Genomic DNA, 17,820 nt, shown 5'->3' on the forward strand with positions numbered 1-17,820 from the left:
CAGCTGGGTAGCTCAGTGGATTGAGAGTCAGGCCTAGAGACGGGAGGTTCCAGGTTCAAACCTGGCCTCAGCCACTTCCCAGCTGTGTGACCCTGGGCAAGTCACTTGACCCCCATTGCCCACCCTTACCAATCTTCCACCTATGAGACAATACACCGAAGTACAAGGGTTTAAAAAAAAAAACCTATTTAAAAAAAACTTTAAAGTCAGAAGCTACAACGACATTCAGAACTGAAAATGCAAGCCAAAAAAAAAACCTACCGAAAGCAAAAATCAGTGGAAAAGAACCGGGTGAAATGAAAATTGGGGGAAAGAAGGTATGGACTGTCCAAAAAGACAGTAAATTAAGGCACCACATGAGGAAGAAGAGAAAGAAAAAACCAAAAGCATGATTTTTGTTTTCAATGAGTTTGTTCAGTAAAAGCTTGATTCAAGAAGAAACAAGGAAGATCGAATATTTCCATATTATAGTCATGCATAAGAAGCAACATGGCCCAGTGGAGAAATTGCTAGAATTGGAGATGGGAAGGCCTGGGTTCAAATCTGACCTCTGACACTTATTAGCTATTTGACTTTAAGTCATATCCCTTTTCTGAGATTGTCTGTTCTTCTATAAAATGGGGGCAATGAAAGATGCCACATCCACCTGCCAGGGTCATCCGGAGGTGCTGCACTGAACATCATTTCCTGGTGTAATGAGGATTTTCACATCCTCGCTTTCTCAAAGAGTTTGTGTGGGTAGAAATGGCCCTGAGATAAGTCACTCATTACCTTGTTCTTCTTTCATACTTCCTGGCTTACACAGACAGGTAAAATAACCGACTTGGTCATTGAACAAAAGTACAAGGAATGTAATTTTATTATTGACACCCAAGCCAAGCCCTAACGACTTCTACAACCTGGCTGCTTCTGACACGAGAACACACACACACAGCCACGTGGGCACAAGAAGCCCCCGCCAATGGTCTGATATTTGTCTTCTGCCTCCATTCTTTGGGGTGTACCTCAAGGAGGCTAAGGGGCCCCTCCAAATCAGCCAGTCTCAGAATACCACCGACTTAACCACACTGGCCAGAACGCAGACACCCACCGTGGTCCAGGCCACCCAAGGAGACCTCAACGTTGTTGATTTAAGGGAAAATATTTACCTTTCCTGAACAATAGTCAGATTATGGACGTGCAAAAGCCAAGAGCTGTGGGTTGCAGTCCCAGTTTGCCAAAAACAAGCTGGCTGACCCTGAGAAGCAATTGAATCTCTGTGTGCCTCATCTTCCCCATCTGTAAAAATGAGGGCATTCAGAGGGGATGTCGGAGACCCTTCGGGGCACAAAATGATGGGATTCTGGCACTGAACACGGAATCTGGGGGTAATGAACTGTGTTTGGACCTGAGCATCATATTTTAGGAAGGCCACTGGCAAGCTGTGGAGTCAATGAAACATTCAACGAGGATTTATCAGGTGCCTACTATGCGCCAGGCACTGCGCCAAGCACTGGGGAAATGAAGAGACACCAATAATAGTTCAACTCGATGCTAGTTGGCTGCCTGAATTCTAGTCATGGTGACCTCAACGTTCCAAAAGCAAACATTCCTTTCCTAAGTTATCTCCCACCACCCAGCAGTGACCAAAAGTGAGCCAAAGGCCTGGAAGGTCGGTGTGGATTTAGCTGGAACAAACGTGAAGCCCCAGTGCAAGCAAAGACTGAACAAAACGACAGCCTCCATCGATCTGATCCCATTGCAATTCTCCAATTATTCTGACCTGACAAGCGAAGTTCAGCTACCCTTTTCCCATTTCTATATTAGGTAAATTTCCAATGTGAAGAAGTGAGGTGGACACTGAAATCTTAGGATGGTCTAGAAGGAAGCGTGGGTCATAAACCCTCTCCCCAGGAGGTCTGGGGCATCATTCTACAGAAACCCCGGAGACTTTGGGACCTACAGGCCGAAGGCAGCAAGGCACCACAGGCTAGAGCTTGTAGGGCAAAGGGGCACTTCCAAACTCGTTTCCTCTGGGTACTCAGTTCTCTGCTGGGCTGGGGTGGGGGCTCATTCCCTGAAGAGTCCATAGTTGGTGCTTCTCTCCCCCAGGGGCCTCTCCCACCTTTCAGATGGACAAGTGGTCTCTTGCTGGTGCAGCTTCATCAATCACAGCTGGACACACTGTCTGCTATTGGTCCCCCAATGTCAATGGGGCAGAGAGGGAAGAAAGTGAGGGTAGAAATTCTCTTTTCTTAAGTTGTAAGAGAATAAAGCACGGGAAGCATTGGGCCTAGAGTCAGTTCAAACCTGGTCTCAGACTCTTACTAGTTGTGTGACCTCGAATAAGTCACTTAACCTCTGCCTCAGTTTCCTCAACTATAAAATAAGAATAATAATAGCACGTACCTCACAGGCAGGGGTGAGAGTATCAGATGAGATAATATTTGTAAAGTGCTTAGCACAGTTCCTGGCACAGAGTAGGTACTTAAAAATGAGCGTTTCCTTCCTTCTTTCCTCATCCCCAAGAATGATTTCCTCTCCTAGGGTGGGCCAAAACCAGAATCCTCCAAACTGGAGACCTTCTACCACTAGGCTAATCTGTCACTTGTCCTGACTTTACGGGCCCAGAGAGGAGTCTTCTTTCAGGGACAGTGAATCCTGTGTGGCTTCACCTGCCTTTGTCCCATGGTCAAAGCACCAAAATCCTTTCAAAAGAAAAAACTGTTCCCTCCTGATTTATGCACGCATTTGCTTGTCTGCCTCAGCAGAGGTGGCCGCTGTCGGTTTGAGGAAAAAGAACCGGGCCCCACAGAAGCACACGCCAAATACAGCCATTTTCCCAAGTACTTGCCTGCCTCTCTCCTTCTCTGTATCTCTGCCCTCTGCTCTATTTAATGTTATGGAGAGATTCTAAACACCTGGAAGCCACACATGCCCACGTGTGCCCACAAAGCCCTAGTGAGTAATAGAGCCTCCCAGTCTAGGACTCTCAGAACACAGTGTTGACCCAAGAGGCAACACCAGGACCAGGTGGAAGTCCTACAGTTCTGGCATTTAAACATGCACATGTTGGGTCTCTTCCTCAGTGGAAGGAGCTGCTTTCCATTGGTTGCTCTGACAGCCAAGAAGGCTGAAGTGACCCTATGCTACATTAAATAAAGCACCGTATCCAGAACTCAGAGAGATGATCGCCTCTACCCTAGGCACACCACATCCGTATCATTCTGGACAATTGGGCAGCAGCACATTTCCTTTGTTTTTGTTTTAATCCTTACGTTCTGCCTTGGAATCAATACTAAATATCAGTTCCAAGGTAGAAGAGCAGCAAGAGTTAGGCAATGGGGTGAAGTGACTTGCCCAGGGTCACACAGCTAGGAAATCTCTGAGGCCAGATTTGAGCCCAACTCCAGGCGTGGCACTCTATCCGCTAAGCCATTTTGTTGCCCTGGGCAGCACATTTCTAAAAGGTCATGGATGACCTAGAAAATATCTAAAGGAGAGCAAACGGAATGGTGAAGGACCTCTCAAGATCATGCCACATGGGGTCTGGTTGTTAAAGAAACCAAGAATGTCTAGTCTAGAAACGGAAAAATTCCCGGGGAAAGGAAGGAGATAATAGAAATCTTAAAGACCTGTCATGTGGAAGGAAAAGAAACTGGACCTTTTTCATCTTCTAACTTTTTTAGCTTAATCTTTTACCCCAGAGATAAGAATTAGGCATAACAGGGGGAGAAGTCGGGGGAAAAAAAACACAACGTAGGCTTGATGTCATGGAAAGCCCCCTAAGAATTAAACCTGTTCACATGGAGCAATGGGCCTCCTCGGGAGATATCCATGTGTTCAAATTTGCGCTCTTCAGAGCTGTGATTATGTAAAATATGGCGGCTGGTTCCAGCCCAATGGAAACATGCAGTGTGGATGAGAATACTCCAACCACTTCACAGGCTTCATTATTCACTCTCATCAGGGACTGAGGGTGGTAGGCTTCGCCTCAATAGAATCATTCGAGCCTGAGTAGGAGCTTGTCCGAGATATTATAGAGGGAAATACTTTTTCGATCTCAGTCCCTTCCGATGTGGATGCTCAGGGGTTCTGGGATACCCCGCGCAATAATGAGCTACATCCATCACAGGAACATCTGCATGGGATTCAGACAACCATCTGCAAAGAAGCTCCAAAGGAGATTCCAAAGCTGAGTGGATGGCAGAGCTCAAGTCCATTCCAAATAGGGGATTCCATCTTTGCTTCAGTACCCCCCATCCCACCTCTTCAGTGCACTCTCCTAGGGGAGCAGCACACATTCCCAGAGGCCCGACGCCCTCAGAAACCCAACTATCAAAGAAGTGGCTTAGTTCTTTCAAAGGCCAGTTCTCATGCACTGCACAGACCAATGGGCCTGGAAGACACTTACTTCATGGAGGCTTCTGCCTGCAGACCCCTGGACGCCCACGTCACGCCATAAAAACACGGCTCCCATTTCCCTCCTTCCTAGGCCATAACTCTTTCAAGATTCATGAGGAAGGATGAGTGGGCCGAAGAGCCAGATTCTTTCACTGGTATTTGCTGTCAGTGACATACTCCAGAGGCGGTGTCGATATTCCCGCTGAAATACTGGACATTTCAGCTGAATTCGCAGGGGCTGCTACGGAACTTTTCCAATATGCCGGACCAATAAAGGCCGCGTGCCCAGACACTGGGGACGGGGACAAAACAGAAAGAGCCCGGAGCTGGCACAGCTCCACTACTAACTATTTGTGTGACCTCAAGAGAATCACTCAGCCTTGCTTCTCTCATCTCTAAAATGAAAGGGTCTACATGGATTGAGAGCTAAGCATGGAATCGGGGGGCCTTGGGGTCAGTTCTGGCCTCTGACATGTCCTAGCTGGGTGACCCTGGGCAAGCCTCTTAACCCCAATCGCCCAGCCCTTACTGCTCTTCTGTCTTAGAATTGATGCTAAGGCAGAAGGTCAAAGTTTAAAACAAATAAATCAAATTAAGGAGTCGGACTACCTCCCAGGTCCCTTCCAGAAACTGTAAAAACTAAGATTGCATTCAGTTCTGGGTATCACATTTTAGGAATCAATTAATAATCATTTAACAAGTGCCAACTATGCACCAAGCACCGTGCTGGTCACTGGGATACAAATATGGAGAAACAATTCCTACTCTCAAAGAACTTACATCAGAAGAAATGAATAAGCTTGGAGGTATACAAAGAAGGGCAAGCAGGATGGGGAAGGGCCTCAAGACTATGCCATGTGAAAATCAAATGAGAAAAAAAAGCCTGAAAAAATTAAAAATACCAAGCCTGGAGGTTTTGCCTGGAAAGACTCTGAATGGACAAGATGGCATATGAAGGTCTGTCAGGCCTTTGAAGGAACAGACTTGTTCTGCTTGGCCTCTGATGGCAGAAAACCATGAACAGTTGGGTGGCAGTTGGAAGCTGAATGTCAGAAAAAAACTTCCTAATAGTTTGGGCTATCCCAAAGGGAAAGGGGCTTCCCTGGGAAGTAGAACTCCTCCCTCTCAATGGAGGCCTCAATGGAGCAAAAGATAGGTAAGTACTTGGCGGGGATTCCAACCAATAGGGTTTGGTTCTAAGTTGGTCTAGAAGGCCATTACGGTTTGTTTGTTTTCATTATAGAATTATAGAGTTAAAACAAACCTTAGAGGTATCAATCCAACCTCATCCCTTTCCCCTGAGATGACTTCCCGTTTCCCCTGCAAAAATATGGTGAATACAAGGCGTTTACTTGTCGTCTCTCCTCCATTTGACCAGGAACTCCTTGAGGGCCGGAACCATATTGTGGCTTTTCTCTGCATTCCTAGTGTTTAGCACAACAGCCGGCACTCAGTCACAGCTCAATAAATGCCCATGACCTGACGTGAAATAAGCTGTCCGATGCCACCCAAGTCAAAGCTGAGATTTGAACGAGGGCGTCTGACTCCAAATTCAGCATTCTTTCCACTCCACCAGGCTCCCTGCCAACTCTGAAACTGGATTATACAGTGTCTTACAAAGTCCACTTCAACAGCTTTCTTAGGTGCAAACAGCTGGGCCCACATGGCCAAATCTATTTACTGCCATCCCCCAGAAGGCAGAATCTGTTGTTTCCTTGTTTTAAAACGCCCCAAATGGCCCAAAAGAATTTAGGGAACAAACTCGGGATTTGCCCCCTTCCCTTCCCCTCCACCAATAACCACTTGTTATGGCCTTGGCGTCTGCACTCAGGAAAAGCATACGGTGTTCAACCACCTTTTCAAAGGAAACTCTTCAGGGAACCCCTTAGGAACAAAAAATACGGGAACCCACTGCCGGAGAACAAGGCTCCCTTCTGGAATGGGACAAAAAAGAGTGAAATGATTTTTCAAAACATAATTCTTGTGAATCATTTCCAACCTCCAGCCATCATTTTCTCAGGGCATTCACCTTGCACTCACGGATGCCTAAAACGTATTTTGGAGTAGATGAATCACATCTGTAACGCGATCGCCATACACATCCCCACCTAAAAACATTTTCCCTCCAAAACTTGGCCATGGTTACTTCTCATGAGGGAAAATGAGAAAAGGGGGTGGGAGGGGAGAGAAAGTGATTAAAAGGAAACAGGACAGACAGTGAGTAAGCCGTGAACAACTGTCCAAAGGGCTGTAAAAAAGCCTGGCCAATTGTTTCCATGTGTTTCAATTAGATACACTTTTCATGATGGAGGTGGGGGAGAAAGAGAAAAGGGGAAAAGAGCTGATAAGAGACAGGGGCCGGTTTAGATTGGATATGTGTGGTAAGAGCCCTGATGGACAGAATGCAGATGTGGGTCCAGGGAGTGAAAGATGAAGAAGGTGGTTCCTCTGCCATCATCCTTCCCTTGCACACTGGGGACAACCTCCATAACGATGCCGAGAAAGAAAGGCTCCCGGATGACTGCATCACAGTTCCTATCTGCCTGCTTTGGCATTTCTGGGGAAAGCATCTGTGGGAATCCAACATGGCGCTCCATTCCAACCCAGATCATGTATCAACCAACGTGGCCCAGAAAAGTCCATCCTAGAGAGATGGAGAGGATGGCTGATGGCTGGGCAGAGAGAGAATGTGAGACGGATAGATGGACAAAGAGAGCTAGATCATGAAAGAAGGAATGGTGGATGATGGGATAGAGAGATAACGTGACCTAATAAACCTATGGAAGAAAGCATGCTCAATGGTTATTTCACGGAGTAATTGAAATGTTACAGTTTAAATTGGAGATTCAGGCAGTCTTTCATCTGTCTAAAGCTCATTCCCCACATTTTTCTTTTTCTCATTGCTTTTTAATCATTCCATGGGGGGGCAGGGGGTGTATTGAGTTCTGTTTTGGGGGGAAGGCTGGTGGGAGCAGTGTTCAAAAGGCCCCAAAGTTATAAAAGTTTAATGTGCTCGAAAGGAACACCATGGCAAACCGACCATATGAGTAGGGATGAAGATGTGCAGGGCAGAATCAAAAAGAAACCGCAGCTAAGTGGGCAGCTAGAAGGCCCACGATTTTGCATTTTGAGATAATGCAGACAGCTGGGGAAGGGAGAAATATTTCATCTAAAGTGTAAAGTATTTCAATTTAAGAATTCAATAACCTTTTATTCAGCACCTACTATGTGCCAAGCCCTGTGCTAAGGGCTGGGGATTCAAAAAAGGCAAAAGACAGTCCCTGCCCTCAAGGAGCTTCCTATTTAAGGACTTATAATCAAAGTAGCCACCAAGATGGTCTTTTATTCCACAGTGATCCCCAAGGGGGCACCATGAGAAATCTAGCATATGGAAATGAGTCAAAAATGGGACAAAATCTGAGCAGATTAATTTACTACTTTTCCTCACCCCAATTTGTGCCACCCTTTTATATTCTAGATCAGCGATGGGCAAACTACAGCCCACAGGCCAAATGCCTGAAATGTTCTATCCAGTCCCTGACATTATACCTAATCTGACGAATACAATGAGTAGGATACAATACAATGAAACTTCGAACGAGTTGCCTTAGAAACAGACTGACAGATGAGCATTTCCTTTCCTTTGGCCCCCTCCTTAAAAAGTTTGCCATCGCTGTTCTAGACAAATCAACTAGACCTCAACTATGCCCTTACAGCTGGAGAAGCAGCTCTGCCCAGAGATTGGGTGATTTTCTTTTCTACGTTTATGGGGTCAGATTCAAATACCTGGCAAACATGTTTCCATCCAGAACAATGTCTCTGGTTCATTGCCCAGGAAACCACTTCGGTAAGTAAAAGGATTAAAGGGCAACTCCGGACATCAGGAGAATCTGTCCAATGCTGAACCCGTGTAGGCAAGTCATTTAACCTTTGGGAGCCTTAGTTTCCTCATTTGTAAAATGAAAGGGATGGAACTCCAGGGCGCCTGAGACGGGCCCTTCCGGATCTAAATCTAAAGACAGACGCAAGGACGGGGCTTACCATACGTAATCCAAGGAATGTCCAAATGTGTCATTCCTTTTTCAGTTGGGTTTCTGATTGGCTGTTACCAAATCCTCTAGGAATAGTCCTTTATAAGGAATTCAGAAGATCCAAAAGAAAGGTTTACAGGTCACAGAAAGTCGCAGACACACACCCTCCTGCTTCTGTCCTGGCTGCTCCCCAGGCAGAGAGCATTGGGGGCTGTTACCTCATCCTCTTAGCTTGGGGGAGGGAGTCCCCTCAAGCCACCGCTCAAATCCCACCTTTGCAGAAGGCCTTTCCAGGGGGGGCCTAGAGCTTATGCCCTCCCTCCTGGATTAGCTGGACTCATCGCCTCTGCATATATTTTGTGCGTCCTTTATTCCCAAGTGATTCTTTACATTAATTCTTTCCATGCCGTCTCGCCCGTGAGAAAGTAAAAGCCTTGAAAGCGGGAGCTCTATGTACTATGGCTCTCTTTGTATCCCCAGAGCTTAATACAGCCTGGCACAAGGGCGTCTTGACCACTAACTCCAAGGAAAGAAAAGGGGACAGTCTGGGGAAAGTCCTCTAGCTGGGCAGCCCCTAACCCAGCCTTCTTCTTCCTCCCCAAGAGTGAGCCCAGTCCCCAACTCACTCCCTGCTGCCACTGCCTGCTGCTCACTTCATTCTATCAGGCCAGATGCACCCAGCACTTGAAGGTTTTCAAATGCTTTATGCACATCGGCTCACTGGATGCTCCCGATGGGCAATAGAGGCCATTATCATCCTCATTTTACAGATAGGGAAACTGAGGCTCAGAAAGCTTCACAGTCTGGAAGTATCTGGGGTAGGATTCTTCCCAATCCCCGACCTGCACTCCGACATTAGGACTTTATGCTCTAGGATCAGTGCCAACACTGACATCCGAGACCTTGCTGGTCATTCCCACCCAGGCCACCAGCACATGAGGATGTCTCCTCTTGGCCAGGTGCTTGGCAAGACAAAAAGGGGACAACATCTGCAGTCAAGGGGTCTACTCCTGTGGGCTGAGGACCCCAGGGGCTCCTCAAATACCTGGAATGGGTTGGGCATCACCAAGCTGCTCTGGGGTAGCAAGGCATCAGAGCGTAAAGAATCCAAAAACCCTGAACTGGAATCCCATTGTGGACATTTACTAGCTGTATAACACTAGACAAGTCACTGGACCTAGCCTCAGTCTCCTCATCTGTAGCATAAAGATAATACCTATTTCAAGAGGCTCTTGGGAGGGTCTGGGCAAACTTTAGTGGGCTATATAAAAGCTAGCTCTTCCTATTCCTAATAGTCAAACCCAGACATCAAGGCAAGGAATCTTTATTGAGGATGAGTTTCCACAAATAAGAGTTTGTGCACCCAGCACTCGGCACCCAGGAATGACCACCGGGGACTGGGGGGAGCGTCCAGTCTGCCTCTTAAGGACCAGGTCTCTAGAGTTATGGGTAAGCAAGCATCAGTGTTTAATGAGCAGCAACAAAGCAGAGTACATCAGGGAAGCCTTAGAGTCGGGAAATTTGGGTTCAAATCTCGCCTTGGAGACAGAGAAGTGCTCGAGCATCTGGCCCAGAATCAAGAAGACTCATCTTCCAGAGTTCAAATCAAGCCTCAAACACTTACTAGCTGTGTGACCCTGGGCAAGTCATTTAGCTCTGCTTGCCTCAGTTTCTTCATCTGTAAATGAGCTGGAGAGTGAAATGGCAAACACTCTACAATCTTTACCAAGAAAGCCCTAAATGGGAAACGAGTAATATAGAAATATGTCTTGGGTGATAATACACGTATAACCCAGACTGAGTTGCTTGTCAGCTCTGGGAGAGGGGGAAGGAAGAAGGGAGGGAAACAATCTGGATCATATAACTTCAGAAAACTTATGTGGAAATTTGTTATTAAAATAAAGAATAATCATTTTTATCTTAGAATCAATCCTGTATATCGGCTCCAGGGCAGAAGAGGTAAGGGAGAGGCAATGGGGGTGAAGTGACTTGCCCAGGGTCACACAGCTAAGAAGTGTCTGAGGCCAGATTTGAACCCAGGACCTCCCTTCTCTAGGCCTGGCCCTCTATCCACTGAGCCACCCAGCTGTCCCCTAATAAAAATTTTTTTAAAAGAAAAGAAAACCTTAAATGGAGTCATGAAGACACAACTGAAAATAGCTGAACAACAATCACTTCTTTCCAACATACCCTGTTGCTGCGTGGCCAAGGATCATCAATGACCCGCTCTGTGCACACGTCATCCATGGCTTTTTAGATTCCAGAAGACTTGGCACCAACACATACATAATTTATTACATGTAGCAGCTTTGAACAGAGGTATAACTCGCTTCTCTAAAAGGTATTTCGGCCCTTCGGTGAATGGATATAAAAAGCGTGCCCTAAAGCAAACACAACTGAACTATTCAAGGCAACGATGCCGAGGGCCACTAGACCATCTTAGCCCAAAGGACCATCTTAAGGACTAGAAGAATGCGAGGAAGATGTCTCCAAGGCTCGTGTGAATGTCAGCCATGCTTACATCATTAGATAGCTTCTGCTACTAGGAATAATGATGATTTTTGATGATGATCGACAGTGATATAACAGTTTGGCATTCAAAAAATACTCTGTATATATTTCATCGGAATCTCACGGCATCCCAGCATTGTGGGCACCAGAGGAATGGCCATCCCACGCTACAGATGAGAATACTGAGGTTTGCAGAAATCAACCGCCTTGCTGCTGGCCCCAGAGTCAGTAGGTTGGAAGCCGAGGTCTCCCTCTCCAAGTACAGCCTTCCTTCAATCAGTTCTCCAAGGCAGCGTGGCTGAGGTGGACATTAGCTACCTCGATGGAGAAACGATGGCTTCCAAAGTCTACGCTGGGTATCAGTCAATGAATGAGCTCGGCTGATGTCAAGGCTCAGCCTTGAGCCATAACACAGGCAACATCTGTCCAGCATGAGCTAAAAATCCCTGTGTATCTTCCCTGAAATGTTTCCCGTTTCAGCCCATGGATTTCTGACTCATCCAATGTAAACTATTTTTAAAACTTAGCAACCCAGTGAAAATCAGCATAAACGATGGAGTCGACATCTCCCAAAGGCTTTCCTCTCCATAAGAAAAATCCAGGGAGATCAATGAAATGACGAGGTAAGTCCACAGTGTGTAGCTCTCTGACCCCATCCCTTCTACCCTCAGACCACCATGCTGATGAACAGGGGAAAGGCCAAAGGGCAGGCCAGAGAAAGAGACACCAAAGGCCTGGCAAACCCAGTACTTCTTTGCTAAAATGTCCAAGAATCTGAGGACCTCCTAAAATGCATAGCAGGCAGCATGCCCTTGGGGCTGTCCAATACATTTCTGCCCTTTTTGTCTAAGCTAGAGTGGAGGCCAGCTGGTTCCCTGGTTGGGTTTTTGTCTTCTTGGACTGTCCTCTGACATCTATACTCTTCCCCTCTTCTCCCTCCCTCCTCATTCCGCCTAGCCTCACACCAGCAAATAGAAATGAAATAGACTCTCCATCTAAGGAGAAGAAACAGAAAACTTTGTCCATTCCAAAAACATATAAAATTCTCCTTTGCCTAAAACATGAGAATTGTCTATAGACAACCAAATGGCCTTTACAGCTCCTCTTATCCATTTTCCCGTCCCCTTACTCAGACTGCATCTCTGCCTCAGTGTCCTCAATAATCCCTCTGCTGATGAGGATTTCTTTTCTAGAAAAATTAAAAAAATGAAACTGATCAGAAAGCCCCTTCTCCCATGCAGCTGAGAAAAGGTTGTAGCAAATATTTTCCAAAAGGAAGATTAGTTACTGGAATATCTGGAATTTGTACTAAAAATTCCATCACCCCCCAGGGGCTCCTGGGAAACAAATCCAAATTTAAGGAGAAAGAAATATTCCATCTAGTAGGAGAATACCAATTTACAGGAACTGACTTTCATCAGAGGCAGTGCCAAAAAGGCCCAGACTGGCAGTGAGGAACCCTGGCTCTGATCTTTGATACTACTACTAAGTAGCCGCATACCTTGGGAGAGTCATTTCCCTCCTCAATTTCCTCATTTGCCATCGTATCTTCAACACAGTGGGCACACCGGGAACCTGTACTGATTCTGAACACATTTTGTATTTCCTTTTTTGAGTGCATGTTGTCTCCATAAGGGCAGGAATTCTATTTCCTTTCTCCTTTGTAAATCTGGCACAGAGCCGAGGATATCATGAGCACCTAATGGATGCCCAATGGTTGACTGATTTAAAAATGTTTGTTGAAATGAAATCTCTAAAATAATCGGTTTAGTCTAGGTCTTGAGGGCCCTCCTACTTCTAACATTCTATGAGCCTAGCAACACGGAGAAGGCCACTCTTACCTTCTACCCCTGCCCACCTCCCCTCAACTTTGCTCTGACAGCTGTCCAGTCCAGCTCTCCCTTTTGCCTTGGGCGATTTCCTGGTACATCACCATGCAGTTCATGTTGCAACCTTCTCCCAATGATCATGGATGAACCAAGGAAGGACAAAGATGCATGGTCCCATTGGCTTTGACCAGAAGATGAGGTTGGCTCAATCTTCAAAACTTTCGACAGGTATTTGTTAAGGGCCTACTCTGTATCAGATAGGGAGCACTGGGCCTGAAGTCAAGAAGATCTAAGTTCAAATTCTGCCATAGACACTTAGAAGCTGTGTGACTCTGGGCAAGTCACTTTACCCTGTTTGCCTCCATTTCCTCATCTGTAAAATGAGTCAGAGAGGGAAATGGCGGACCACTCCAGGATCTCTGCCAAGAAAACCCCAAATGGGGTTAGGAAGAGTCAGGCATGACTGAAACAACTGAACAAAAACAAAATGGATCAGATGCCAAACTGGACGTTGTGGACAGAAGGACAAATTCATCAAACTTTGCCCCTCAAGAAGATCCCGTTCTCTTGGGGATGGGGAGAGGTAAACACAAAGAAAAGTTAATATAAACCAGATACAAAGCCAGTTTTGGAAGGGGAAGAGGGATGCTGGCCATCCGTTTGTCCTATACAAGCTGCAGATTCTTTACCTTTTATTGACTGATGTTTTACACTGGGCTAGTGATAAAACAGGGCTCTGTTGGCAGCCCTAGGCTGGACGACATCCTGCTTCCCAAAGGGAGTAAGTAACTGCTCTTCTCAAGTTCACACAGAAATGGGGAGGCTGGATGGAAGTTTACCAAGTGAATTGGTAAAAGCAAGTTTGCCTGTAAATGAAGAGATCAAGGACCCTTTGACTTCAGGGAGTTGACCTCTAGGCTCCTCAAGTCATCCATAATAAGAAAAAAATTGTAGTACAGACTGTGAAGAAACCAAAGAGAAAGACTGCCTCTAGAATAACAAGATAATGGACCCAGGCGCATCCAGGGCAGAAATGGGTCTTGAAGGCCACATCTTGACTTAGATTTTCTTTATTGTAATGTATTTGTATTTATTTTGTTAATGTTTCCCAATTACATTTTAACCTGGTTCGGGCCTCACTTCTGATCTAAACCAAACCTCTCATTTTGTCAAGGTAGAAACTGAGTCCCGGCAAAGTGAAGCAACTTGTCGTGAGTCACAAAGGAGCAGAGATTTGGAACTAAAAAGACCTTCAAATGCCATCGAGTTCTCCCTCATATTTGAAAGCTGATCTCTGCCCCTCTCCCAAGTCATCGTCAATGCCTTTATGCCAACCCTAGGGTTTCAGGAAGGGCCCTTTCCATTTCTAATTTCCATGTGTCACAGAAACACCATCCATCACCCAACATCTTATTTCTACATCCTACTAAGGGGAACCACCATCAAATGCAATATTCAGCCCTAAAAGACCAAATAAGGAGGAGTTCTTAAGTAGGGAATGAATAAAACAAAATTCTGTAGCAACTCAGCTCAAGTTGGACAATTTAACGGAGTGGAAATCCTCTCCATGGCCCAGGGCCTCTCTCCAATATGGCCCCAGGAGTTGTGGTGAAGAGAAGACTCACCAACATGGTTTTTGCTTCCTCTCCTTATGCCAACAGTGGCGAGGAGCTCGTTCACATCCCCGACCAACCCAACAGACTTAGCCATTCATCAAACAGGGCAGTCCAGAGCTGAACTAGGGCAGTGAGGGGCAAACTATGACCCGCGGGTCAGATGCGGCCCCCTGAAATGTTCTATCCGGGCAACATTATTCCTAATCTGACAAATGCAATGAGTAGGATACGATAAAATGAAACTTCGAAAGAGTTGCCTTAGAAGCAGACTGACAGAGGAGCGTTTCCTTTCCTTTGGCCCCCTCTTTAAAAAGTTTGCCCATCACTGAACTAGGGGATTTCTCTCATCCCAATAACCCCGACTGCCCAGCTCTCATTTCCTCTGACCTAGCTGGCTCCTCCCAGAACAGTCTTCTTACACTGTAAAGCCCAGAGTTACAGAAATCCACTTTAAGGGGCTTCGGGCAGAATCCGAGCTCCAGTGAGTGACCTCTGAGGTCAAAAGGAGAGAAAGCGTACTCACCTTCTGAAAAAAGTCCTCTCCACTCTTGCCTTTTCCTTCAGCGGCAGCTGTAAATACAAAGGAATAAAGTCACTTGAAATCATTCCTTTTTTCAATCAACCCATTTATGTTTATTACTTACAAAAGCAACCCAGGGCGGGCATGGCGAGAGCGCTAGACTTAGACACGGGCAGGCCAGGTTCAAATCTGCCTCTCGCACTGGCAACTCGAAGAGACTTTGGCCTCCCTCATCCCTCGTTGCTTCATCCATGAAATAATACCAACGGCACCGACCTCCCAAGCTTGTGGGGAGAATGGAATGGGGCCACGAATGCAAAGCACTTTGCAAACTTTCAAAAGTCATAGAAGCGTATTTTACTAGTATTGTTATTTATGACTCATTCGTTTCCATTTGTAGCCTAGTCACATTATTTTATTTCTGCTTCTACTAAGGGTCTCCCAGATCTGTTTATGTACACGGACGAGTCTGGCCTCAAAAACAACTATAAATATCCAAACAATCAATTATGACTATCAAAGCAGATAATAACGAACAACAACAAAACACCCCAATTAGCCAGCACACGCTGTGGGCCTCCGCCAAGGACACCACAATCTCCTCGGACAGCTGCAGCAACTAATGATCTGGACCTCACCACTGGCCAGAGCTCGCTCTGCTTAGGATCCCTCAGAATTCCCTCAGATTCCTTTGCCCTGGAATTCCCAGTTCTTCCCTTCCTCCCCCACTCAAGGCTTTTCAGTCTGGAGCTTCCTCCTCCCATTAGTGAGTCCCCCCAGAATCTCCACTGGGAGGAAAGGCCCCAAGCTGGTCATCCTTCATTCCTCTCCTAGATCTAGACCTCACCACCAGCAGCTCCCTGTTGGGAGTTCTCTCCTCCCTCCCAATAGAGGCGGCCTCCTCCTCGAGGGCAGGGACTGCCTGCATTTTGGCTCTATCTGTATCCCCAGCCCTTGGCGCAACGCCTGGCACACAGTACTAAATGGTTACTAACCGACAAAACAATTCAATGTGCAGTGGAGTGAGAGTCAGGCCTAGAGACGGGAGGTCCTGGGTTCAAACCCGGCCTCAGCCACTTCCCAGCTGTGTGACCCTGGGCAAGTCACTTGACCCCCATGGCCCACCCTTACCACTCTTCCACCTATGAGACAATACACCGAAGTACAAGGGTTTAAAAAAAAAAAAACAATTCAATGTGTTTGCAACAATTGAATGTTGCAAAACTATAGTGGCCAAGCACGGAGAGAGAAGGTATCTTCTCCTACTTCTTAACAGAGGTGAGGGTCAACGGGGATGTAATATCATCTAATGTCATGTAACTCCAGGGGATGGCAAAAGGTTTTCAAGATGTTGGCTAATTTGGCTAAACGTTATCTTCTTTTTAAAAATTCTTTCATAATAAAGGGATGGCTCTTGGGAATGGGGTCAAGGGAAGAGAGACAGTGGAGAATGAATAACAATAAAAGCTATTTTTTTTTATAAATAGATTTTTTTTTAATTTTTTTTTTATTTTAAACCCTTAACTTCTGTGTATTGGCTCCAAGGTAGAAGAGTGGTAAGGGTAGGCAATGGGGGTCAAGTGACTTGCCCAGGGTCACACAGCTGGGAAGTGTCTGAGGCCAGATTTAAAAGCTATTTTTAAAAAGAATATTCCTTCAGACACTTCCTGGATGTAAGACCTTGGCCAAGTCACTTATCCCCCATCACCTAGGCCTTACCACCCTTCTGACTTGGAACCAATATACAGTATTGTTTCTAAGATGGAAGATAAGTTTTAAAAAAAATAATACCCAAAAAAGAAGACCACTTATTTGTTAGTTGAGTTGTAGAAGGAAATCCTATGCAGGAAAGAGGTAAGCCAGATGTCCTTTCAAGTCCAGCCTCTGCAACCTATCTGATTTTAGGCAAGTCCTTGGCCCAATGTCTCCATCAGTGAAATAAGAGACTTAAACTAGATGGACATGGACACTGTCTCCCAGCCTCCAGCCATCTCTTCCAACGCAAAGCTTCTGAGATTCCATAACCAGATATTGGACCAAAACTGTCTTCCCTTCTTTCCCTACTCAATACTAATAAGCAACATCCATTTTATTTTGCTCCTTTATAAAATGAGGTCAGGCAAGAAGACCTCCAAGTTCTTTCCCTAGCCCTCAAATACGAGAAAGGAACAGATCTAAATGGTGGTTGGTATAATTCAGGGAGCCTGCCAGGATTAGAGGAAATAAAGAAGAAAGAAGCCAGAGGTGATGAGAGCCTGACCGGGGCAGAAGAGCCCAGATTAGGTACCTCCTCTGGTCTCTACCCGAGGCAAAGCCCCAGAAGAGATGCTCTGGAGCTGCAAAGGGAGAAGCATGTATTGACAAGGACAGGCAGAAGGAGGGAAAGGGAGAAGCAACACTGGCTCGCCACACCAGCCACCCAGAGGAGAAGCAAGGTCCCAGAAAAAAGGGGAGGGGGGAGGATCTCTCTGTGTCTCTGACTGTCTCTGACTCTCTGTCTATCTAGTTATTTATCTCTCTCTCTCTGTCTCCCCCCAACCCTAGAAAGCTCCTAATCTCTAAAGAAGAGCTCTCAGAATTTTAATGCCCCTGAGCTCATAGTCCTCTGGGTCAAAAAAAAATAATATTGGGGGCAGCTGGGTAGCTCAGTGGATTGAAGGCCAGGCCTAGAGATGGGAGGTCCTAGGTTCAAATCTGGCCTCAGACACTTCCCAGCTGCGTGATCCTGGGCAAGTCACTTGACCCCCATTGCCTACCCTGACCACTCTTCCACCTATGAGCCAATACACAGAAGTTAAGGGTTTAAAATTAAAAAAATAATAATAATAATATTGATGATGGTCAGAAGCCTGCAGAGCATTAAACTGGAAAGAATAGTAGCAAGACAGTGGCTTCTCCCTCATTTCTGTTTGAGCTCTAGTAACCTAGAT

The 17,820-nt window shown here is 46.0% G+C and overlaps 1 protein-coding gene across 1 annotated transcript in view; it reads right to left on the minus strand.

Moving 5' to 3' along the window:
* BICC1 (BicC family RNA binding protein 1) overlaps positions 1-17,820 on the minus strand; it is a 228,461-nt gene that overhangs the window by 166,493 nt on the left and 44,148 nt on the right. Inside the window, exon 2 of the mRNA XM_044659220.1 lies at positions 14,894-14,940. Coding sequence (XP_044515155.1) covers positions 14,894-14,940 — 47 coding nt within the window. The remainder of the gene's footprint in view (positions 1-14,893; positions 14,941-17,820) is intronic.

The sequence above is a fragment of the Gracilinanus agilis genome, chromosome 2 (assembly GCF_016433145.1).
Source record: "Gracilinanus agilis isolate LMUSP501 chromosome 2, AgileGrace, whole genome shotgun sequence".
In the NCBI taxonomy this organism is placed as follows: domain Eukaryota; kingdom Metazoa; phylum Chordata; class Mammalia; order Didelphimorphia; family Didelphidae; genus Gracilinanus; species Gracilinanus agilis.